The sequence below is a fragment of the Lupinus angustifolius genome, unplaced genomic scaffold (genome assembly GCF_001865875.1).
Source record: "Lupinus angustifolius cultivar Tanjil unplaced genomic scaffold, LupAngTanjil_v1.0 Scaffold_370, whole genome shotgun sequence".
NCBI classification, from domain to species: Eukaryota; Viridiplantae; Streptophyta; class Magnoliopsida; order Fabales; family Fabaceae; genus Lupinus; species Lupinus angustifolius.
The window spans coordinates 119,732-146,152 of NW_017727767.1; the positions used below are offsets into that span (position 1 = coordinate 119,732).

At 32.8% G+C, this 26,421-nt stretch overlaps 1 protein-coding gene across 2 annotated transcripts; it reads right to left on the reverse strand.

Annotated features, from left to right (window-relative positions):
* Nucleotides 1-12,442: 12,442 nt before the first annotated feature.
* LOC109341117 (T-complex protein 1 subunit theta-like) lies at nucleotides 12,443-23,989 on the reverse strand. 2 transcript variants are annotated; one of them, XM_019578944.1, is made up of 14 exons: nucleotides 23,747-23,989; nucleotides 22,757-23,019; nucleotides 22,115-22,261; nucleotides 21,864-22,025; nucleotides 20,732-20,809; nucleotides 19,370-19,503; nucleotides 19,115-19,187; nucleotides 18,958-19,035; nucleotides 18,674-18,796; nucleotides 18,393-18,487; nucleotides 17,123-17,332; nucleotides 16,839-16,896; nucleotides 15,787-15,928; nucleotides 12,443-12,454 (listed from the first exon to the last, which is right to left on the reverse strand). In XM_019578944.1, the coding sequence occupies exons 1-13, from the start codon at nucleotides 23,895-23,897 to the stop codon at nucleotides 15,857-15,859; spliced, it is 1,644 nt and encodes a 547-aa protein (XP_019434489.1). In that variant the 5' UTR covers nucleotides 23,898-23,989; the 3' UTR covers nucleotides 12,443-12,454; nucleotides 15,787-15,856. The 2 variants fall into 2 exon arrangements, with proteins under 2 accessions (XP_019434489.1, XP_019434487.1); XM_019578942.1 differs by lacking the exon at nucleotides 12,443-12,454 and adding an exon at nucleotides 15,174-15,448 and having other exon boundaries at nucleotides 15,779-15,928.
* Nucleotides 23,990-26,421: the final 2,432 nt, after the last annotated feature.

Here is a 26,421-nt window from a genome sequence, read left to right on the forward strand (position 1 = left end):
GGTATTTATAAACCATTATGGATCAAGTTCGGCCCATTGCTCCGTTTTGGTATTTACGATATTATTATTATTTTTCTTACACAGTTCTCAAACTAGGCAACAAACCCTAGTTTTTGCTTTCAGGTATTTATCAATCTATCGTAACCCTCTAGTTTACCCGGCCCATTATCCTCTTCATGGACCTAGTTAGGCCCATTTCTCTTTTTGTTCTTATGGTTTATTTTTTCTTCTCACTCTTATATAAAAATATGAATAGATTATATTTACAACTCCTAAGATATAGTTTTTTAAACAAAAAAAAGTTAGTGAATGTAATCATGTTAAACTCCAATGAGTGTTGATGTAGTTTATTCTTAATTAATTATACATTAGCTGGAATAAATTGTTCATTGTTAAATTGAGAATAAAGTATTTCCGAGATATTTAATCTAAAAATATAAGTAACTAATGGTTTAGCGTAAGAGACTATCACCAAATATATTAAATGGCATACTTTCCAAATATACAAAATATTTTGAAGTATAATATCGAAAATACAAATGTTAGTAAATTGAAAGAAATTATTTGTATGAAAATGGAAGGAGTTTAAATTTAAGCGTTCAAGTTACATTTACCAAAATTTATTAGTAGTTTACATTTGATAGTAAATAATAGCAAACTGTAATTTGTATTCTTTGATGTGATCATGGTAAAGAAGGCAAATGATAAATGGAGGATGAGTAATGGTTATATTGATTTAAATATGACATGTCTTAAGGATTCCTATCCCTTTTCCAGTATAGATCAATTAGTAGGTGGACCATCAAGCAAGTGCATCCTTAGTTTTTTTGGTTAGCTATTCAGGTTATGTATTTCACCAAATGAAAAGAATATATTCTCATATATGATTGTGATAATTACGTTATCAAGTAATGTCCTTCTAGAGAAGGTTGATTACAACTCCTCTCTATTATTGGAGAGAGAAATACTCTAAAACTTCAAAGAAAATGCAAGATACAATGTCATTTATTTCATTTATATTTATGACGAGATTACAATTTTACCTTTTTAAAAGTAAAAGAAAAAAAAACTTATTTCTCTAATAGTAGAGAATATTGTTCCAAGAAGATCGGAGCATAATGTACAAAATATTTGCAGCTCAAAAAGGAAGAATAGTGGAAGTATATTTGGATGACATAATGATGAAATATAAGTTCCATAAGACCGTGTATCTAATTTAAAAGAGTTCTTTGCTCAAATTCACGACCATGATAATAGATTAAACCCTTAGAAGTGTGTTTTTGGTGTGCAATATAGAAAATTTTGGGGTTTATGTTGACAACTCGTAGAATTGAAGCAAGTACTAACAAATGCAAAGCTATTATAGATTTGAAGTACAAATACTAGTAGGAATGGTAGTTTTACTTCAAAGATTATTGCCTAAGTCGCCCTAGAAAGCACTTTGCTTCTTCCAATCTGGTGGAACATAATTTGTTGAAAATCATTAGTGAGAATTTTTGGGTGTGAAATCTAAAAAACTCTCAAGTCCTACATAGAAAAGTTTTGAAAAAAAAAACAAGTCTTAAGTCCTACATTGAAGAGATGAGGAACGTGGAAAAAATCTCATGTTATAAATAGAGTATTCTCCCCTCATTGTAACTTGCCCCAAGTTGCATGTGCTTTCATTCAACTTTTTCTTTATCCCTCATATTTGTCGTTGATGCATTTCCAGCAAACTTCTTCCCCTTTCTTTTCGTGGTACTAAGAATTGGCACAGGTAGCCATATTGTGGGAATTTCGAGAACTCACATTAGTAGTCATTATTGAGAGAAAATAATTGATACAAGTAACCATATTGTGGGCATTTCGAGAACTGACACTGGTAGTCAGTATTGAGGGAAAAGAATTGGCACAGGTAGCAATATTATGGGCATTTCGAGAACTGACACTGGTAGTCAGTATTGTGGATATTTCGAGAATTCACACTATTAGCCATATTGTGGGAAATTCGAGAACTGGAACTGGTAGTCATATTATAGTGGGTGTATTCGAGATTGGTTCTTACAGTGCAGTAAGAATTCGATAACAGAGATATGGGTTGTTTTATCCTAGGGACGACGTCGTTAATAGTCTGCTAGCACATTTTTGGCAGTGCCACAAAATGTCTTAAAGAGAGCGACATGATCGTGACTCAATCAATAAGTATTATTTCGTGCCATTTATAATTGTTGCAAGCTACGGTAACAACAATTTTAAGATGTTTCTACTGCAATGACATTCGTAGATAATATTACTGGACCGAACAACTATGACCTGAACAAATCATTTTAGTTTGATGGGACAAATTTCAAATGTTAGCAAAATAAGATGAAATTTTTCCTCATTATGAGAAAAGTTGCACACGTTTTGAAAATCAATGTCTGAATGCTGCTGAAGAAAGCTGGAAAAACGAAGAAGGATAAACTAGCTATTAATATAGCTCTCTGGAATGAAAATGAATACTTTTATGAATTTCATTCTGAATGAGTTGTTAGATGATCTCTATAATTACTACAACCCATATATGTATGCCAAATTAATTTGGTATGCACTTGAGAAATAAGAAAAACATATGATATTGAGGAAGTTAAGGTATATATATATATATAAATATTACCACTACCTCAAGTATCATATGACTGATGATAAATCAGTAGAGTCTCAGTCCAATGAGATAAAGAGAATTGCTCATGAAATTATTTATGAAGGTATGCCCCTAGAGTTTTAAAATCGCAAGTAGAGCCTATGAATGTGATTCATTTGGTATGATATAAATAGTATTGCGTATAAGTATTATGACCTTAACGCAAAAATAATCATTGAGTCCAACGATGTTGACTTCAATGAAGAGAAATTCCTTTTTAAATTGAGGAATAGTGGGAGCACTTTAACTAGTCACATACTTGTGATTAGAGATAATGATAAAAAAATAGAAATGTTTGAAATAGATCCTAGAAGAAGTAAGAGAGCAAGAACTACAAGAGAGTATAAACATATTATATGGTCTATATATTGGAGGAGAATCCATCAACTCTCCAAGAAGTTTTGACTTCTTCAGATGTTGATTTGTGGCGAGAAGACATAAATGATGAGATTGACTATCTAAAGTCTAAAAAGAAATAGACTATGTTAGCTTAATCCACTATGGAAGTTGAGATGATAGCATTAGCAACAGCTAATGAAGAAGCAAGTTAGTTGAGAAGTTTGTTTGCATGGATTCCCCTATGGGAAAATTGATACCAGTTGCGTTGATCCATTGTGATAGTATTACAACTATTTCAAAAAGTGAGAACCACTTTTATAACGGTAAGAAACGACAAATTCATCTTAAGCACACTATTAGAGAGTTATCCTCTACATAAGTTGTTAGAGTGGATCATGCACACACTGAGAATAACTTAACAGATACTTTGACGAAAGGACTAGCTAGAGAGAAAATCCATAATACTTCTAAGAGTATGTGACTATTGCCCTTATAACAAGGATCACTCATGATGGTAACCCGACCTAATTGACTGGAGATCCCAAGAAATAGGTTCAATGGGCAATAACAAGTTGTGAAGTGATATGAGAATGAACATGCTATAAAATTATAAGAAGCATGACTCATGTAGCATATATAAGGATGAGTTAAACTGTTAATGAGATCTATACTCCAATTGAAGTGGAGTACCTAGGCTACAGAAGTACTCTTGATAGACTCACCTATGTGAATATGGAAGTGGGGGCCGCTTCCTATGAAATTTTGGGGCATAAATGTCTAGAACGTTCACTATACTAGGATAGACGTGCATGACCTTTAACGCACGAGCTTTACAGAATACACATTTGAAAAGGTTGTGTGTGGTTTGATGCTGTAGATAGAGTTTAAGACTATGAGTCACTCTAGTAAAATCTAGATCTTATTCACTATGCAAAGGTTCAAGTCGTAAGACACCTTTGTTTGTGCACAATCTTATTGAGACTACAAATATTCTCGGAAATCATTTTTTAATTTCAAGTAGGGGATTGTTGGAACATGGTTTGTTGAAAATCATTAGTGAGAACTTTTGGGTGTGAAATCTAAAAAACTCACAAGTCCCACATAGAAAAGTTTTGAAAAAAACAAGTTTCAAGTCCCACGTTGGAGAGATGAGGAACATGGAAAAAAATCATGTTATAAATATAGCATTCTCCCCTCATTATAACTTGCCCCAAGTTAATGCGTTTTCATTCAACTTTTTCTTTCTCCTTCATATTTTTCGCCGATGCATTTCCGGCAAACTTCTCCCCTTTCTTTCTGTGGTACTAAGAATTGGCATGGGTAGCCATATTGTGGGAATTTCGAGAACTAACACTGGTAGTCAGTATTGAGGGAAAAGAATTGGCACAGGTAGCCATATTGTGGGCATTTCAGGAATTGACACTGATAGTCAGTATTGAGGGAAAAGAATTGGCACAGGTAACCATATTATGAGCATTTCGAGAACTGACATTGTTAGTCAGTATTGTGAGTATTTCGAGAATTGACACTGTTAGCCATATTATGGAAATTTTCAAAATTGGCGCTAGTAGCCATATTGTGGTGGGTGTATTCGAGGTCGGTTCTTACATTGCATTAAGAATTCGATAACATAGATTTGGGCTGTTTTATCCTAGGGACGGCGTGGTTGATAGTCTGCTTGCACATTTTTTGCAGTGCCACGAAACACCTTAAAGATAGCGACCTAGTCGTGACTCAGCCAATAAGTATTATTTTGTGTCATTTATAATTGTTGCAAGCTACAATAACGACACAATTATTTAAAAAACTTACAAATCTCCAATTGAGTAATCATTGTGGACTTGTGGGTATGGTTTTTATTAGTTGAAGGAATTTTTTATGAAATTGTTTAAATTGGCACACACAAACATAAGAATGAGTTGAATTGTATTTGTTAAGTTTTATGAAATATTTTTTTATTAAAAACTTTTCATAAGCAATCATATGGCGATAGCAATAATTAAATAATTTCAAAAATTGATGTACAACAAGTTCAAGTCTCTACAATTAGTATAAACAAAAGGAGTGATGAATTAAGCGCTAGATAAAATAACATAGTATTTTATTTTACTTCATTCTCACTAGCTACCTCCACTCTCTTCTCCTAGAAGGATTTTCCATTATTTCTCAAATACATACAAGTATTCTACACCTCTTTCGATAAGTATTATTTCTATCTCAAGCCTCTTTATGCTCTATGCAACCAAGTATTCTTTCTCTGCCAAGCTATAAGCTTTTCCAAGTATTCTTTAACTACCAAACTTCTACCTGCTCTATACTTTCAAATAGAGATTTTGTGTTTGATCGTTTAGAGCTCACTAGGTGGTGATAGGAAAATATAAGAACATTGGAGTCTAAGGCTCACTAAGAAAATATCTTAAGATTTATAGAGTAAACTCTTAGTACTTTCTTTCTCTCAACTTAACTTACCTTTTGCAAGATATATTACAAAATATACTTAACCTCTAATTCTATACAAGAATGATTTTAACTTGAGTTTATGTGTATGTATGTATCTTTTGCATTCTAAGATATTGCATTGACACTTCTTTTGTTCTTGTATGGGTCTCTTTCTTTTATAGACAAACTTCAATGTCTTCAAAGAAGAATTCAATACAAGAAGAATGTAATGTTGGAATCTATTGTATCTTGAACCAGACTAGACTTCACATTAAATATGTTACGTCCTTTGTATTTGAATTCCTCATTTTGATGTATCAAGGTATTTTATCTAATATCAAAACTTCATACTTTTAATAAAGGCTTCATGCATTATTCATGAGTTTTTGATTATTTTGTAGTGTGTGCATACTTATGTTTTTCATCTGCAAGTTGGTTATAGAACAAAATATTTGTCTTTCGAAGAATACTAAGTGTCTAATTCCAAGACACAAAGTATCTAATATTTCAAATATTAATCATTCACAATTGAAAATGAAACAATTAATGTCATTGGACCTGAGGTCGTTGGACATAGTTATTACTTTACACACTTTGTATCAGATGTACGTGACTTGAATTTATATGTACATGTCATTGGACATAATTATCACTAGACACAATACTATTGGACATTATTAATATTGGATACGATAACTCTTCTAACTAACTTAGTTGTTGAATGTGTTTGACTTACTATCTCAAAATAATTTCTCTTCATATAAAGTATTGGACTAGATTTGAAAAAAAAATGAGTCATTTGAGATATAAAACAATTAAGCATTGATAAATATTAACATATTTTGCTTTCCAAATAAATTTAATTAGTTGTTATCCATCAAATTTTAAATGAAAATTGATTTTGTAAAAAAAATGTTATCAAAAGAAGGTTTTGTAAAAATATTCACCAACTGATGATCAATATTAACCATTGAACATAAATAATGCATTTTTACAGCGTAACCTCAAATGAATGGATGTCTTATTTCTACATTCTTTGTCGTAAAATGCAAAATAGGATTTTTATATAGTTTTATTGAACAATATTATCATACACTAACATAATTTTAATTACAAATATATTTAGTCAATGCTTAATCCATAGAAATTGTGAACAACAACAACTTTGCATGAAACACGTATTTAGTCTTAACTATTGATAATGATACATTATTCCTCCTCTTGCTTGGCCATGAAACTAAATTATCTCCATTGAAGTGACAACATCGACAACATCCACTTGTACTTTGCCTTTCAATCCTGACTCCGACACAGTCAGCATCGCAAATTTTAACTAATATATACTCACCAATTTGCTTATAACAAAAACCGAGATAAGTGGTATCGCACAAATATATAAAAATAATTGTTTAATACTGCTAAATGTGTTACCCATGCGATATCATGTTTCATAATTCAAAGATAACAAACAAAATGAATAAAGGATTACCTCTTGACATATGGAGGAGACAAAGCAATCATAACCTCATATGTTGTTACCGTAGCTCGCAACAATTCTGAATGACATGAATAAAAGGGGGAGAAAGAAAAGTTGAGAAGTAAACACCTTCAACTTGATGCAAATTGTAATGTGGGAGGAGACCTCTATTTATAGTCTGAGGCCTCCAACGGCTCCCCCATCCGATGGTGCAAAAGATCAAACGACAATATGATCTAACAGTGCAAAACATTACTACCCAATGACTCTATCACCAACATCTCTATGTTAAATGTGTGTGTTTACTTAATCAACACACGATCCAAGCCCAAATAACCCTAAATAAAATGAAATAAATAAATGTTTGTTTAAAAAAATGTTGGGCAAAAGCCCGAGCCAAGTCGGCTGGCCGGACGGCAGTAGAGGAGGAGGTGGTGGTGGTGCATGCGTGTGTGTGAAGGAGTTTTGTTTGTATGAGTCCTCACACACTCACAACACCCTTGTACCCCTTGGACACACTCCAAGGTTGCAACTTAAAGCTTATAAAGCCTTTCAACTTCCATTTTTCAAGCAATATGGGACTAGTGAGTTTTTTTCATTTCACAAACTCAAAAGTCACCATAAATGGTCACATTAATTTGCATTAAAAATCACTTCAAAACATCATTCTTTCAACAAAACCAACAATCCCCCACTTGAAATTAAAAAATCGAATTCCTATATTTTTTGTGGTCTCAATAAGATTGTGCATAAACAAATGTATCATGCAACTTGAACTTTTGCATAGTGAATAAGATCCAGATTTTACTAGAGGGACTCGTAGCCTTGAACTCTATCTCTGACATCAAACCACACACAACCTTTTCAAATGTGTATTCTATAAAGCACGTACGTTAAAAGTCATGCACGTTTATCCCAATATATTGAATGCTCTAGAAATTTATGCCCCAAAATTTCATAGGAAGCAACCCCCACTTCCACATTCACATAGGTGAGTCTATCAAGAGTTCTCCTGTAGCCTAGGCACTCCACTCCAATTGGAGTATATATCTCATTAAGAGTTCAATTCATCCTTACATATGTTGCAGGAATCATGCTTCTCATAATTTTATAGCATGTTCATTCTCATATCACTTCACAACTTGTTATTACTCATTGAACCTATTTCTTGGGATCTCCAGTCAGTTAGGTCGGACTACCATCATCAGTGATCCTCGTTTTAAGGGCAATAGTCTCATACTCTTAGACATATTATGGACTTTCTCTTTAGCTAGTCCTTTCGTTAAAGGATCTGCTAAGTTATTCTCAGTGCATACGTTATCCACTCTAACAGCTCCTGTAGAGAGTAACTCTCTAATAGTGTTGTGCTTATGATGAATTCGCTGTTTCTTACTATTATAAAAGCGGTTCTCAATTTTTGGAATAGCCACAGTACTATCACAATGGATCAACACAGTTGGAATCGGTTTTCCCGTAGGGGAATCTCTGCAAGCAAGCTTCTCAGCCAACTTGCTTCTTCACTAGCTAGTGCTAGTGCTCTAATTTCAGCTTCCAGTGGATTGAGCCAAAATAGTCTGTTTCTTTGACTTCCAAGAAATAGCCCCGCCAACTATGCTAAATATATAGTCACTAGTTGCTTTGGAATCATCTGAATGAGTGTTCCAATCAGCATCGTTGAATCCTTCTAGGACAGCTGGAAACCTTTGGTAATGTAATCCAAGGTTCATTGTTTCTTTGACTTCCAAGAAATAGTCCCGTCAACTGTGCTAAATATATAGTCACTAGTTTCTTTAGAATCATCTGAAAGAGTTTTCCAATCAACATTGTTGAATCCTTCTAGGAGAGTTGGAAACGTTCGGTAATGTAATCCAAGGTTCATTGGTTTCTTAAGGTATCTCATTACCCTTTCTATAGCATGTCAATGCTCCATACTAGGTCTACTGGTAAACCTGCAAAATAATTCCACAATATAGACAATGTCGGGTCTAGTACAATCAGTGGCATACCGAAGGCTGCCAATGATGCTCACATACTCAGTTTGTCTTACACCTTCACTAGTGTTTTTAAAAATTTTTACACTTAGATCATATGGTGTGTTAGCAGATTTACAGTCAAAATATTTATATTTCTTTAAGATCTTTTCCACATAGTGAGATTGATCCAAAAAATTCCTTCTTTTGACCTAGTAATTTTTATACTAAGGATTACATTTTCCTCTTCAAGGTCTTTCATATCAAAGTTGTTACACGACAATGATTTCACATTATTCACAACATAAATGTTGGAACCAAATATGAGTAGGTCGTCAACATAAAAACATATGATAGTGTAAATGTCATTTTCTGATTTGTAATAAATGAATTTGACACTTTCATTTACCTTAAACTCATTTGAGACCATTAAGTCGTTAAACTTATCATGACACTATTTAGGTGTTTGCTTAAGACCATACATTGACTTATATAACTTGAAAACCTTATTTTCTTGCTCATGTGTTACAAAACCTTCATGTTGTTCCATATAGATTTCTTCTTCCAAATCAACATTTAAAAAAACAGTCTTAACATCCATTTGATATAATAATAAATTATGTATCGTAGCGAGCGATATTAGTACTCTAATGGATGTTATTCTAGTAATAGGTGAAAATGTGTCAAAGAAATCTACATTCTCCCTTTACCTGAAGCCCTTGGCTACAAGGCGGACCTTGTATTTATCCTTTGTGCCATCAGGTTTCAGTTTCTTTTTCAATATCCACTTACAACCAACGAGTTTGCAACGAGGAGGAAAGTCAGCTAAATGTCAGGTCTTGTTAGACTCTAGAGAATCCATCTCATCATTTATGGCCTCTTGCCACAAATCATCATTCAAAGAAGTCAAAGCTTCTTGGAGTGTTAATAGATCATCTTCCAATGTATAGACCATATAATCAGGTCCATATTCTCTAGTAATCTTTGCTCTCTTACTTCTTCTAGGTTCAATTTCTAACTTATCGTTATTATCATTATTTTTAATCACAAGTATGTGATAGTTGTTGTGCCCCCACTATTCCTCAATTTAAAAGGGAATTTCATTTCATTGAAGTCTGCATCGTTAGACTCAATGACCACTTTTGCGTTAAGGTCATAAAACATGTATGCCTTGTTATTTACAACATACCCAATGAATACACAGTCATAGGTTCTACTTGCGAGTATAACTCTCTTGGGTCTGGTATCCAGATATAAGCTAGACAACCTCAAGTTCTCAAATAAGACAAGTTTGGTTGTCTATTCTTCATAATTTCATTTGCAGAAATTTTGCTTTTAGCCTTAGGGACTCTATTTAGCACATAGGATACAGTTAATAAAATTTCACCCCATCAAAAGGATGTTGCACCAGAACTTAACATAATAGCTACAATTAATTCAGTTAAAGTTCTATTCTTTATTTCAGCTTTACCATTCATTTTAGGTGAATATGGTGCAGTTGTTTCATGAATAATGCCATTTAATTTTAATTTATAAAAAACATTAAACATTTTAGAGTCATACTCAATGTCTCTATTGATTATGAGTTTCTTTATTTTCTTGTTGAGTTGATTTTCAATTTCAGTTACATATAACTTAAACATGTTAAGTGATTCACTTTTATTTTTCATAAGATAATAAGATATACATAAGTAAAATCACAGCAATTATCAATAAAAGTGATAGAGTAACATTTACCATTTCTCGATAATATTCCATCTAATTCACATATATCTTAGTGTATTAAATCTAAAGACTCAGATTTCTGCATTACTGATTTATGAGGTTTTTTTGAAATTTTTGCTTAACTGCATGATCCACAAATTTCAAAATCATTTTTAGATAACTTTGCAATTAAACCTAAGCTACGCAAATTTGAGATTGCATGTTTATTAATATGACAAAGTTTAGAATGCCAAATATTAAAATCACACAACATGTAAACAAAATCAGAAATTTTATTAATAGAAACATCAATATTTAATTTAAATATGCCATCAATGGCGTACCATTTCCCAACAAATACCACATTCTTAGTATAAGTCTGCTCCTATAGTCTAGGTAAAACCAACCTTATTAAGAAGAAAACCATAAACCAGTTTCTTCCTCGTCTTTGGAGTGTCCATCACATCTTTAAAAATCAGAGTCTTCCCATATGTAAACTTCAGCTCCACATCAAAAGTTCCAGCAAAAACAATGGCGTGGGAGTCACCCGACAATACCTTCTTATCATCAGCGTTCGTGCATGTTTTGAACATAGCACGGTCATAGCAGACATGGCGGGATGCGTTAGTATCTACCCTTCACCTATCAATTCCTCCAACTATAGTGACCTCAGATAATACTGCCACAAATGGCTCATCAGCTATGTTGGCATGTGGAGGACGACTCATAGGTTTATTTCTGCACTTGCGTACCATATGACCTTACTTCTCACACTTGAAGCAGATAAACATGTTGACAGAGTCATTCTTAATAGATGGCTTAACATATTGGACCTTTTGAGGGTTCCAATTCTTGTTGCGACTAGTGTTCTTAGTCTTATTCCCATTGCGGTTATGATTCTTGAAGTTAGTGCCAGAAGGCTTAAGAACCGCACTTGAGAATTTCTTCTTAGTGCTATTGTTGGAGACAGTCAACACCCCTTCTCTTTGATCTTGCTTACGAGCCTCTTCTTCAATACAAAGACGAGTGATCAAAAATTCCAAAGAGATTTCTTTGATCTTATGCTTCAGAAGGTTTTTGAAGTCCTTCCAACTAGGAGGCAGTTTGTCAATTATGACAGCCACTTGGAATTGTTCATATAAGGACATACACTCATAAATCAATTTGAGAACATTTAACAAAAAAATATGCTAAAAAATCAATTTTAAGTTCATATAGGGACATACGCTCATGTTTTTAAGCATATAGGTCATTTTTTAGAACATTTTTACAAAATCAATTTTCCGTAACAACATACTTTTTAGTCTCAGCTTCCTCGATATCATATTTTTTTCAAGTGCATACCAAATTAATTTGGCAGACTTGTATGAGCTATAGTAATCATAGAGATCATCAAACAACCCATCATTCCAAAGAGCTATTTTAATAGTCAATTTATCCATTTCTCTTTTTCAGCCTCATCCAGCACTATTAAGATGTTAGTTTTCAGAACGTGAGCAATCTTTCTCATATTGAGAAAAAATTACATCTTATGTTGCCAACGTTTAAAATTTATCTCGTCAAACCGAAATGGCTTGTTCAGGTCATAGTTGTTCGGTCCAATAATATTATCTACGAATGTCATTGCAGTAGAAACGTCTTAAAATTGTTGTTACTGTAGCTCCAACATTTCTGAATGGCACAAAATAATCCTCACTGACTAGTCACGACCAGGTCGCTCTCTTTAAGACGTTTCGTGGTACTGCTAAAATTGTGCAAGCAGACTATCAATTATGTCATCCTTAGGATAAAACAGTTCAGTTCTCTTTTATACGATGTCTTACTACATCATAAGAATCACTCTCGAATACACTCACTGTATTGCTACTAGTGCCAATTCTCGAATTCCCTCAGTATGGTTGTCCGTGCAATTCTTTTCCCACAATACTCACTAATAGTGTCAGTTCTCGAAATTCCTACTTTGGCTGCATGTGTCAATTCTCAAGTGCCAAGAAAAGAAAGGGGGAGAAGGTTGCCTAAAAATGCGTTGGCGGAATATAAGGGAGGGAAAAAGAAGTTGAGAGGTAAACATCTTCAACTTGGTGCAAATTTTAATGTGGGGATGAGACCTCTATTTATAGTCTGAGGCCTCCACCGACTCCCCCATCCGGTGGTGCAAAAGATCTAACGAATATATGATCTAACGTTGCAAAACATTACCACTTAACGGCTTTATGTTAAATGCATGTGTTGACTTGGCCAACACACATGCCAAGCCAAAATAGCCCAAAATAAAATAAATAGATGTTTATTTAAAAAAATGTTTTGTCCGAGCCAGGCGGCGGCAGAGGTGGTGGTGCGCGTGTGTGTGAAGGTTTTGTTTGTGTGAGTCATCACTCACTCACAAAACCTCCAAAATTGCAACTTAAGGCTTATAAAACATTTCAACTTCTCTCATCCACGCAATGCGAGACTAATGAGTTTTTTTAATTTCACAAACTCAAAAGTCATCATAAATGACCACATTAATGTGAATTAAAAACCACTTCAAAACATCATTCTTTCAACAAAGTCAAACATCATCTCTATAGAAGTCCACAAGAATGCTCTCTCTTTAAAACCTTTGAAGCTCGTCGTATTAGCGGATGCTAGGGTCAATGTGAAATATTAATAACAAGTTGGAGCATAATGATCCGTTCATAAGCACTCAAGGAAATTACATACTGGAGTTTAGTTCATCTAATGAACCTCCCCCAATATGGTAATATGACTATATTGCCCTAATTCTATATGTGTTAATATGACTATATTGCCCTAATTCTATATGTGTGACCTTATAGGTAGCCTACATTAGGGGTGTTCAAATCCAGACCGGTCTAAAACAAAAACCGCAAACCGATCCAAAGTAGACCGAAATCGTAAAAACCGAATGTATTTGGATCGTATTGGATTTATTTTTTAAGGACTGATCGCTCTGGTCCGGTCTTCGGTTTCACGTCTGGGATCCAGACCGGACCGATATTATTAAGTTAACTAAAATATATCACACAAGCATTAAGCAGTAAACTAAACACAGCAAAAACACATAAATTGTCATAACAATATGAATATTGATGTTTCTAATCTTGCTATTAAAAGAATCAAACTTTTCTTCATTGTTCTGGTTACTACCTTGTTGGTGTTGTAGGCTAAAATTGAAGGAATTTATATGTTTATATCTAAAAAATAGACCGATCCAAACCGGACCGAAACCGCATATAATATTTGGATCGGATGGATCGGACATCTTAATATAAATGGACCGGACCGGACCGCATACTAATTACGCGTTTGAATCGGATGATTTTTTGCTTAAAAACCGATCCAAATGGACTGCGAACACCCCTAACCTACATGTATGAATTGTAAGTGATATCTAGCTATATAACACTAAGATATTATGTAACAATTCTATTCTACATGACTGTCCTTTTTTGTCCATATATCTAATTGAACTCATCATGGATGTGTCTTCCGTTAATATTCAAGATTACATTTCTTGATACTTGGGAAGGCTTTTCAAAATTAAATAAATATCATATTTACCATTTTTTAGCATTGTCATTTATTTCAAAATCTTACTCTGTCAAATGACCTATGTATATTTACTATCATTATATAGGAGGGACAAATCTCATCTCAATCAATCATATTCCTCCATATGATGTGATACACCCAATTATAGCTTTATAATCACTCTATTATAGGTAACTTTTAACAACATCAAAATATAGAAGTACTTAATTGCGTAATTACTTTATAACATATCTTGATGTAAGCTTATATAATAACTATAAATATATGTGATTATACTAAAGTGTGTCCCATTCTTTAAAAGCAATCTTCTTTTATAGACAATTTTGGATCTCATTCTCCAACCGTCTTCAAATTTATATCCACTTTAGGAATAACATATATTGCAAAGAGTTCTTTTGAGTTTGACATTGACATAGATCTTGTGATTTAAATCCTTGATAATTACTTCAGCTTTAAAAATTTGTATGCTTGCCCTATTAATGGTCTATTCTGATTATTCTATTTTGTACACAATTTCAACTTCGTCTCTAAAGATGTTGTACTGAATTTTTCTTGCCGGTGAATAATGGATAACAATTGAAACAATAACATTCTCATAAATGCGTATCATTAAATGTACATAAAAATTATTTGAAATAAATTCAAATAAAAATCATATATATACATTATTAAACAAAATTGTTTGAAGACACTTGTCACTAGACACAATGGCTCATTGGATGAGCTTAGCAACTGAAGGTATTAGATATAACATTTCCGAGACATTTTTCATATATGGCTTTGGACACATTAATAAAACATATCCTTTTTATTATTTATCCATATTTAAAAATATCTTACGCATAGACAATCAGTAATATACTTTTTATTCTCAAATTTAATTATTATTGGACAAAACATTAGAAAAAAAAGCTAAGATGAAGTTCCAACATTAATCATGCTTTATAACATAGTCATCATCATATGAATTCTCCTGCTTAAAAAAAACCCAAAACATTAAAGAACGACATATATTGAAGATCATAGGTAAAAAACTAAAGTTGACGGAATTACATATTTTACCATGTTTAAACTACTTACTAAACTAATCAAAATCTTTGCTTTTGTTAACTCACAAATGCAAATAGGCTCTCAAAAAAAACCAATTAGGCAATAATTTCCTTTTGCAAATAAACAAGTAGAATTTAAAATCAAAAACAAAAATTAACACGACAAAGTTCTGCATTTTAATAAAATAACCTACAACATATGCCCGAAATCCTGCTTACACCTAGAGAAAGCAAAATCTTGATCCTCGAATCCCTGTATTGCATGCAAAAACAGAAATTAGGCAATGATGCTCAACAAAGTTACCAAATATAAATTCTCTTAAGGTTGCTTTGAGAGTTGGGTTTTGGAGAAGGAAGGGAAAGAAAATAAAGGCTTCAAAAGCCATCTCATAAGTGTATCTCATGCTCTAAAACCTTTATTTTCTCTTCTTTCCCCTCCAAAACCCAACTCACAAATAACCCTAAAACAAACCCCGAGATAATAGTGCTCAAAGCAAATGAACATCGCCACTTATGATATAGAAAATCAAATATCTAAAAGTGAGATCCATTTGCTGATATGGAAAGAAAACAAGATGCATACCAAGTTACCAAAGTTCAGGACATCATCATGTTTAGATGCAAAAACATATGACCAAAACAACAGTCAAATCTTCAAATTTTAGTCTTCATCCATGCCACCAGCAGGTTGGTCTTGTCTCCTTGGGCCACCAGCAGGTTTCGACATAATAATCTGAAAACATCAAAAAATACAATCTCAATAACTTCATGCATCCAATTTCACAAAAGCTGTGGCATATCATTCAATATGGCTTTTAGTAACAAGAAACTGTCATATCATTGTATTAACTACAATTTTTTATTCGCATTAAAAAAATTAAATATTTCTTTGAAAGATGAAATGTTGTTTCCTCATAGTGTAACATTATTCGTACTTTCAGTGTCTCAATTAACTATGGAAATAAAAGACACTGGAGGGTTCAGCATTTCAAATTTACAAGACTTTCTCATGCTATTGAATAGTGAAGCAATTAGCAGTTTATCAAAATGAATGTCATAACCTACCAAAAGCCATATTTCTAGGAAAAAAATTGTCCGCATGGTGTAAAATGCAGTTTATACACTGGAAATTGAAAGTTGATCTAATATTTTCAACTTCAGGTGCCCACCATACAGACAGCTCAAGTCCAACTAATTATTTTTCCCTATTGATCCATTGCATAAGTTGAAAGAACACGATTTGAACACAAGAACCTCTCATTGCTGTTTCCAGACGTTTGTATCAACATTTTAAAGAAATCACGATCCTGTTCATGCACTCTAAATTCCAAACAAACAATTTCTCCAAATCTAGGTTATTAGTTCCATGAGGCAATATGGCATGCATCACCATATTCTTTATTTTAGTTTCTGACAAAACGCAAGCACTTAATTATTAGAATTATTCTGAAAGTTGAAATTTTCCTAACTCGCCTTTAACGACATTTGTATATTTCTTCATAATATATTTATAAAGTAACATAAAACCGTTTTCTGTTTGAGCTTGTTTGCCCATAAAAAAGTGTGCACGGATGGTATTTATTAAAGTAGCAATATGGAAGCAGCAAGGAACAATTGACTACTATTTACTTCCACATGATTACCTGGTCCACCCGCAGTACAGTGCATGCAGCATCAGCAGCATATTTCAGAGCAAAGGACCTGAGCAGAAAAAGCAATGATGAGAGTGGTGCAAGATTGATATTCAACATACAATTATTTCAAATTTAGGCAGTTGAGAGAAGTTCATCAATCACAAGAGCGCTTAACAACAAGGCTATTTAGGCAAATCTAATTTAACAATAATGACAAGCTAGACCATTATATGTTCAAAGTAGGGCTTCCTACCATAAAAATGATGCATGTGTTAAAGAAGAAAGTAGCTTACTTAGTCACATGTAGATCCCAAATGCTCAAGGTTGATACATCCTTACAAACACCTTCGTCCAAATGAATGCCAACTTTGGTATTTCCAGATGCATGTTCTGCATACAGAGAAGATATGATCTCCATTGCATTTAGCCCAGCATTCTCAGCTAAAGTTCTAGGAACCAACTCGAAAGTTTCAGCAAATTTTGCTATAGCATACTGATCCAATCTACAGAAACATTATAAACCTTCAGTACTTCCTCTTCATGTCTCAATTAGCAAATAAAGTCCTAAGTCCTAACAAATATGACATAGTGCCTAGTGATTGTTTGGATTAGCTTATTGTGTTCCAAATAGTTCAGGATCAAAAGCTCATGGAAGGAGCTATTGAGGAAAAAAGCAATTATTCTCCCAAGTTTAATCAAAACCCAAACATGCAACTATTTTCCAAGGTAGCCGACGAAATATAGTACATGGTGAAAAAAGCTAGACCCTACATGAAAATTGAAATCCTCTAATTTGTAATCATATTTTGAATTTAGAATATTCAAGTCATACTGACTCAACTAATTCTCAATTACTCAAATGATTAAAGATACAATGAGTCTACTAGCATATATGTTAATGGTGAATGTATGCCGAAGTGTGTCAGTATCAAGATGCAGATAGCTTGACTAGACAACAGTTGTCATGGAAGTTTGATAACTATTTTAGTTGTCAACAGTTTTCTTAAGGTGCCTGTCTCAAGTGGACTTCAGAAAAAAAATATATGATCTTTGTACAGGCATGACTAGATGCTTGCACTAAAAATAAAAAATATCCTGATTCAATTGACCTTCTATTTTAGTTGACCTAAAACACCAGGAAATGAGATAAGAAAATGGAAGGTAACTGTCAATACTTGATTATAAACAAACAACAACAATCAGGCCTTAGTCCTACTAGGTTGAGTCGACTACATGGATCAATGACACCATAATGCTCTATCTGTATATCATATCCATTGAAAAACGATAAAACTATTATGCAAGCAATAACGAACTCGAACTAAGGCGACCGGTAAATAAGGGCTCGGTCGCTGGGCCACGCGATCGTGTTATAATTACACCCCACGCTTCATACGTAAATGAATAAGTAACAAACTGGATTCTGCATGTAGTTAAGAAAAACAAATTACATCGAAATAATTAAATGAATAAAAAGTAGCAAGCAAAATTAATCACTTTGATGTGTCTTTAAAAGTACAAACAAATAAATTTATATTGGAAACATAAGGGAAATAAAAGTACCCTGTCTCCTTGAAGGAAAATTCTTTCACCCTTTTAGCTAACTCAATTTCAGTTGCTGCAGCCCCAGGTACAATACGGCTATCCTTGCACATGGCCTGATATATAATTACACAGAAAAATTAATAATCAGTTCTCAAAATCACAATTACTGCAAATATTCTTAAATTTAAAAAATGACTGCAAATGTGTAACAGCAATCCCAATTTTTGCAGATATTTTTTACAAGTTTAACGAGGCACAAAACTACAATCTACTTGTTATGTTCGTATAGCAAAAATTACCTTGTAAGTGTTCACTCCATCATCTACTGCTCTTTCAAGATCATCTAGTATACTATCCGTACTTCCTCGCAGAACAACAGTGGACACAGAATTTCCACCTTCTTCATTTTTCACAATGGTCACCTGCATATCATTATAAAAATTTGTAAAAATTATAAAAGAGCAAAAATTATATGCCGAGTGTCTAAATGTGTTTTAAAAGAACACAAGAGGAAGGGAATATGATAATATTTTATAAAAGGAACCCAAAAAATGATAGAAACCAAACAATCTCGTTAACCTACCCTTGCACCACCAATTTCCTCTACTGAAACAGAATCAACATATCCAAGATCATCTGGGTTTGGTTGGCTAAGTTTCAGCTGTGATAGGAAAACAAAATGGGTTAGAACTTAGAAAGTAGAAAAGCTTTACTATTTAACCAAAGAAGCAAAACACCACCATAGCAACAGCACCAGTTGTCCGACAAAATCGACGTAGCTCAAACTTCGAACTGATTTTCAGAACCATAAGCCTACGAAAGCAGAAAGTTTTAAGTTAGAAAACAACCTCGACTCATACCACAATCTCAAATTGATAGAAATACTATTGATATTAATTCTTTGGTGTAATAGCATGAGAAATTAAAATCACAAGAGAGTTTTAACCAAAGAAGTACAGTTTCAAAAAAATCACAGGAATTAAGACTTCACGCACTTGTAACGCTCACAAAAATGCAACGCCATTTCTCCAACTGCTGCTCCACTGACAATCACTTTTGCACCAGAATCTGCTACTGCCTTGATGAGCTCCTCTACTTTAGCTTCTTCAGTTTTTGAATAGTTTTCTAGCTATAAAAAATTAACATAAATAAATCCAACTAGCAAAAGCAGCAAGCAGAGAAGAATTCGTATACATGATTTAAAAAACAATTTTTTTTATGAACACAATTATCAATCGTGCACAATAGCAGCACTGTTTAGCCACCACATAATATTGGAGATGCTATCAGGCCATCTGCGACTGCGACCACTATTTGAAGTGTGGATAAAGTCCCTAGTTTAATCCCATTTTCCCTGCCTAAAATCCTGACAGACATGAGATTTTACAGTGAACTTTTTTCCTGGACAAGTCGAACCATATGTGTTGGCACTGTTTGGGTAGAAGAAACCCTCAACCTTTCTCATCATTATCTAATCTGGACTTTAGATGTTTAAATAAATTTTTCATTATTCAAAATCAAACATTATTATTCTTGTTGAAAATGGACATGACTTCCTACTTTAGTAATAAGTAACAACTATTTTAATATGCATATGGTATGGTTTTAAGATTTCTTATTACTACGTTACTCATAACATGTTGACTAATATGATTATTTAATTCTGATTACTGAAAGTTCGCTTACTGTTTATTTGTTTATGGAATAAAAAATTTCAAAACCATTTGAGTTATTTATTGTGTATCAGATGAAGGTCTTAAATTTCGAATATTTTGTCCCAAGTCTTCATATGTGTGCATTACAAATTATTTCAATTATTTACACAATCATTGGTAATGGCCATCACGCTACAGCATTTTTTAGATTGGCTGCTCCACACAATGATCCAAGATTGTAACTATGATAATAAGTAAATTCTCTTAAACGGTGAAAGGAAAATCTCAGTCCATCAATTCTAAAAATCTACAGTAGACTGTAGACCAGCATCAGGTTATGAACAAAGCAACTGCGCTAACCAGAAGTTGAAAATAGAGGACATAAGTTATCCTAAGTCATTGCCATAGTGGTTATAAGCTTAAATTTAAACGCTATGATAAATTCCAAACAAAAGCTATGCAAGAAAATTATGCTGGCAATCAACATTGTGAAAAGAAACAGTGACAAACAGCTAAGGACCATGGTACCCTACCAATAAATCCCTTTTCAACCTTTCTTTTAGGGGGAGGAGGGATGGACCTCCAGCTAGTGTCAGATATAAATGAATAGGCATCCACACTTCAGCAATCAATAAATATTACAACCACATAAAACAGGAAAGAGAAAAGACAGTAATTAAGGCTATAGTGATCGCGAAATACCTGCTCAGCTGAATGTATGAGGACAGTTCCTTTAGTTTCGGTTGCAGATGTGTCAACACCACCAACAAACACAGCAACCTAAAACAGCATTGACCATAGCCTCAGTACTAGACAGTATGGCTATCTATCAAAAGCTTATGATTGGGAGAACCAGAAAAGGAAAAAACTGAATATATTGGTTTCTTATCGAATTAAGTCAAAATAGCAACAGATTTAATCCTTCATGATAAAAGTTATACAAAATTCCAAAAAAAATGAGAGAAAACAAATAACTCTTTGAAATTATTTGAATTTCAGAGATTAACTAAAGAATGTCAACATTCATGACAGAACATTAATTAAATAGAAACAGAAGGCAAAAGTGAGCTACATATAGCAAAGATTAGATCCTTGATGATAAAAGTTAACAATTCCAAAAAATGAAGAAAAAATTAACTCTTACTTGAAATTATTTGAGCATCAGATATGAACTAAAGAATGTCAATATTCATGACACAACAATAATTAAATAGAAACAGAAGGCAAAAGTGAGCTATGTTTATCACAACACTTGCTTTTGTTACATAATATGAACCCCTTGGAAATAATGAACCCAGATGACAATATCATAAAAATGTTTAAGCTTATAATGAATAAAGAGACACATGATAAAAAAGTCTAATGTATACTTGTATAGAAATAACAATTGCTTCTTCAGGTCCTAGAACGTGACAAAACTCCAATTTTTTCTAGAAATTCAGATTACATAGGATGTCAATATCCTGATTCAGATATTTAATGAAGCAATAATTCTATAACTTTGCACCTCATGTTCTAATAGTAGTTCCATCTTTTCAACGTGGCTCATTATGACCATTGTTTATTGTTGAATCCTTTATTTACCATTTGTTTACAATGATGCATCTTAACTCTTTAGAAGGGAGAATGTGTGTTACAAAACATAGAAGTACAGCCTTCATATTCATCAAAATAATGAAGCAATGAAAAGCGCAAACAACCCCAGGATCATATAAAATGAAATTATCTAGCACAAAGGGGTGGAAATGATAATGTTGTGTAGAACCTCAACACAAAATTATATAGTGAACACTTCAAGGAACTCCAGAACTCCCAAAGTCTAAATAATGCTAACCTTCGCCTTTTCCATGCGCTTTATAGTCCCAGAAGCATCACCTCTCAAAACCAATCCTCGAACAACTGTACTGTTATGCAAGCCCCCTCCCAAGAGCTTTGCAACACGAACATTGTCGACATTAAAGTTTGCAGGGTTTTTTGGACACACTTGGATGCATGCCTACATTTCCCAAAAAAAGTTTGATTGTTCAAGTGTTGAGCTAACAAAGTATTTTATAATAGAAAACAGAGTAATCAGGATATGCTAACATCAGCAACAAGTGAGGATATGGTATCTTCTAGACCAAATTGCTTGCTAGCAACAGCTGCTTTCATTCTAGAAATAACTTGCTCCTTATCACGGACATCCATATTCTCTGAGCCATTCTCAACCAGTTCAGCCAATATTTCAATTGTCTGAAATACGACAAGGAATTAAAGGAAGACAATATATCAATTAAAGATGAATATATGAAGGTAAGTTTGGACAAAAAGAAAAGAGGCAAATTTAGTCATTTTAAGTAAGGAATATCGTTGAGGGTGAGCCTCGGTGCAAAAATGGTAAGGTTGCTTGTCTTGTGACCTGGAGAGCATGGAAACAGGCTCTTCGCCTGCGAGGGTAATGTTGTGCACATCTACCCTCCCAAGACCCCACTAAGTGCAAGCCACAGTGGGCCGCCCTTTTAAGTAAAGAATATCTTTATTTGAGATTAGCATACATCTTTATGAGTAGTAGCTTTAAGTCGAAAAAAATTAACTATTCGAACTGGAATATATTCTCTCTCCAATCTCTTGTCATTTTCTTGTCAATAGACACAAATTTTATTAGTATTATCAAACTGTCAGTTCCACATGACCACAGGGCAATAAACAACATATGAAAAAATGTACTCCCATTAAGAACTAACGAACCTTGTTGATTGCTTTAGAATATCCACTGATGATCTCACTTGGGTGAAGACCCATTCGGATAAGTTCCTCTGCACCCTGCAGAAGCTCCCCAGCAAATGAAATAGTCAAATTGGCTCCATCTCCAATTTCTTCCTGTTGAGCCTTCCCAGCCAAAACCAAAATCTTAGCAGCAGGATGCTGAACCTCGAGTTCATTTACAATAGTTGCAGCATCATTTGTTACAAAAAGCTTGTCCAAATGATTTATAACCATCTTATTCATACCTGAATTATTAAACAGTAAAAATAAGGCATTACACAACCATAAAGATTCATAAAATATCTCACATTTTCAGTTTAGATCTATTGGAAATGAAAACGGATTGAAAGAAAAAAAGAGATCTATGCCAGGTAACATAACTGTGGACATTTGCACTAGATAGGTCACAAGTGTAATTGTGGTCACAATACAGTTTCGGCAACTCCGAAAACTTTGACATACCAGTGTCTCAGTAAAAATAACACATTACCCCACCATACACATTCTTAAAATATCTCACATTTTTAGTTTAAATATATTGAAAATGAAAATGGAGAGAAGGAAAAAGAGAGATCTATGCAAGGTAAAGGTTCCAGAAAGGAAACAAAACACATTTCGGACAATGTGGACAACTGCAGTAGATGCAGCCACAATTACGGTCACGATACAGTTTCGGCAACTCCGAAAACCTTGACATTCCGCGTGTCTCAGTAAAAACAATACATAACACCACCATACACATTTCTAAAATATCTCACATTTTTAGTTTAAATCTATTGGAAACGAAAATGGAGAGAGTAAAAATGAGAGATCTATCCAAGCTAACGGTTTCGGAAATTCTAAAACATTTTTCCCACAATTACGGAAAGTGTGGTCGATGCAGTCACAATTGCCGTCACAATACAGTTTCGGCATCTCCGAAAACCTCGGACTCAGATTTAAAACCTTTGATCTATTTACTAAGTTAGTTACCATTAGGACCAAGAGAAGTGCGGGTGATAGTGGAAAGTTGCTTGCAGGCGTCGATATTTTTGAGAACAGCTTCATCGAGACCAGAGAGATGTTTGTGACCTTCCTTGAGCATGGATTGTATTCCATATGGCTGCGTGTTGAATCCCACCATTGTTGCGGTTACTTTTCGTTCTTGATCAAATGGTGGCGTGGGAGAACGAGAGAAAAAGGAAACCCTAGAAGAAAACGAAGGCTAATGTAGTTAAACACAGGGCAGTAGAAATAAAACCGGAGAGTAGAGGAGAGAATTGATCTAGAGCGTACATTTCATTTAAAGTTGAATCAATGGCTAAAATAAACTTACCGCCAAACTACGTCGTTTCATGATTGAGATTTTTTTGTTACTAAAATCACCGCTTACCAAGTCGTTTTGAAATTGACAAAAAATTTTGCTCATAAACCACCCATTATCATGATTATGTCATTGTATATATTACAAGTTTATGATGGGTTTAAAAAATATTTTTAAGTTCAAAAATTAATAATTTATTATTTTTCCAACCAACTAATGGTATATACAGTAATATAATTTATGAGACAATAAATATGTACTCAACCACATTTCCTAACCAAAAAGTTTACTACATTCATTATTCATATCTCCATTTCAACCGTTTTTTATTTATGTATCTCTCATGTATGTTTAAGAGTGTATTATGCGTATGATAAAAAGAAAGGGTATATTAGGAAAAAACATGATAAATATAAATATCATATAAATCAACACAACAACCAGAACTGATAGAGTTGAAAAGGGTATTATGCGTCCGCATTTGTGGCAAGGATGTGGTGTGTGGGTAGTTCACGTGGAAGAAGAAAGGAGTGACTAGAAGTCTGAGCTTGAGTATAAGAAAGTTTCGAATTTTTGAAAATAACATTGATTTCTTGTAAACTAATATCAACCATGGTTTTCATTTTAAATAAAATAGATGCTATAGATCTTTTCACACGAAAGGACCAGTCTAAAGAAAGAGGATATAAAACCCTACAAGCTAATAATTTTGAGGAATTATTTATTTTAATGTTTTTCTTAATAATATAAAATCATCCCTATAATATTTTATACCTCTAGAAAATAAAAATAAAAGCTTATTGGATGTTAAAAATTCCAAATTAATTTTAATATTTTTGTGGTGTTTAGTATATGAATGTTTTGTGTTAAGACACATTTTCTAAGTGTAGGAACTCTCAATTTTATCCGGCCTATTTACAAAACCAAAAAATATAAAAATTCAAAACAACCAAAAATTGAGAAGAACCTTTTTTATATATATCCCAAAGACCATTTGTATGTTCTTTGATGGTGTGGACCTTAAGCAATATTAGAAAACCTTGAATTAACATTCACTTTATTATTATTTGTGTAATTGAAAGTAACACTAAAAATTTGCTCTTTGCAGTATGAGTAAAATTAAATCAATATCTATCTATATATTTATATATTATTAGCGTGTTGACAAACAATGTCATATCTGCCAACCCGTTTTCTTATAATTTATAATATGATATTGTATGTCATAAATGTCAAATATAATATTTTATGTTAAATATTTGTAATTTATCGTTGAATTTATTCAATTGGTGTAATTGAACATTGATGTTCTACATTAAAATTTGATAGTTATAATGTAAGAGGAAATAATTAACCAAATAATATGGAACATATATTGGGTGGAGACCATAGATGAACATTGAGTTATACATGGTTTTTGGTAAAAATTAGAAAATAGTGAGGGTAAAAAGGGAGAACTACAAATTACACTATGGTGAGTGGTTATTTCGGGTACCTATATAATATAATTATCTATCTATATTTTATTTACTATATATAAAGAGAAAACTTCTTATAATTACCTAGTAATTATCTCTTACATATTTTACCATTTTAATTAACTAAAATTACAATATTTTATCACATAATAAAAAATATTAATGAAAATTAGAGTAAGTTATATGCACCAAAAATATCAAACCTCCAATATAATTTTTCATAATATCACAATACATTTTTATACTTTTTATCACATACATTATAATATCATATACATTCAATAAAAAATATAATAAAATTAAATATTTAATAATAGAAAATAAGAATGTAAGTTGGGGCTATGACACGCTAATCTATACTTCTATACTATATATAAAGCCAAAACATGGTGTAACCACTACCATGGCATAATTTGTATATTCCTATTTTGCCCTTCAAATTTTTAATTTAAAAAAAACCATATAATCCTATATAACCACCTTAAATATATTAGCTATAAGTTGCATATCTATACGAAAAACCTAACCTAACTTTCATGAAGTTATTTTGGGTTTTCCTATTTCATATTTTATAACTTCTAATTTCATCTTTATATATACTTATACCAATAAACATTTATTTCATATTTTATAACTTCTAATTTCATCTTTATATATACTTATACCAATAAACATTTATTTCATATTTTATAACTTCTAATTTCATCTTTATATATACTTATACCAATAAACATTTATTTCATATTTTATAACTTCTAATTTCATCTTTATATATACTTATACCAATAAACATTTATTTCATATTTTATAACTTCTAATTTCATTTTATAACTTTTAATTTTATCTTTACTAGAATGCATGAAATA

Excerpts from the sequence above, each read along its gene's own strand:
- LOC109341117 (XM_019578944.1), bottom strand. The coding sequence starts at position 23,897 with ATGGTGGGATTCAACACGCAGCCATATGGAATACAATCCATGCTCAAG. Across the intron at positions 17,333-18,392 it reads TTTTCCTTCAAGGAGACAGG|ATTGGATCAGTATGCTATAG; the intron begins GTACTTTTATTT and ends ATGTTTCTGTAG. Across the intron at positions 15,929-16,838 it reads CTGTACTGCGGGTGGACCAG|ATTATTATGTCGAAACCTGC; the intron begins GTAATCATGTGG and ends TGATGTTTTCAG.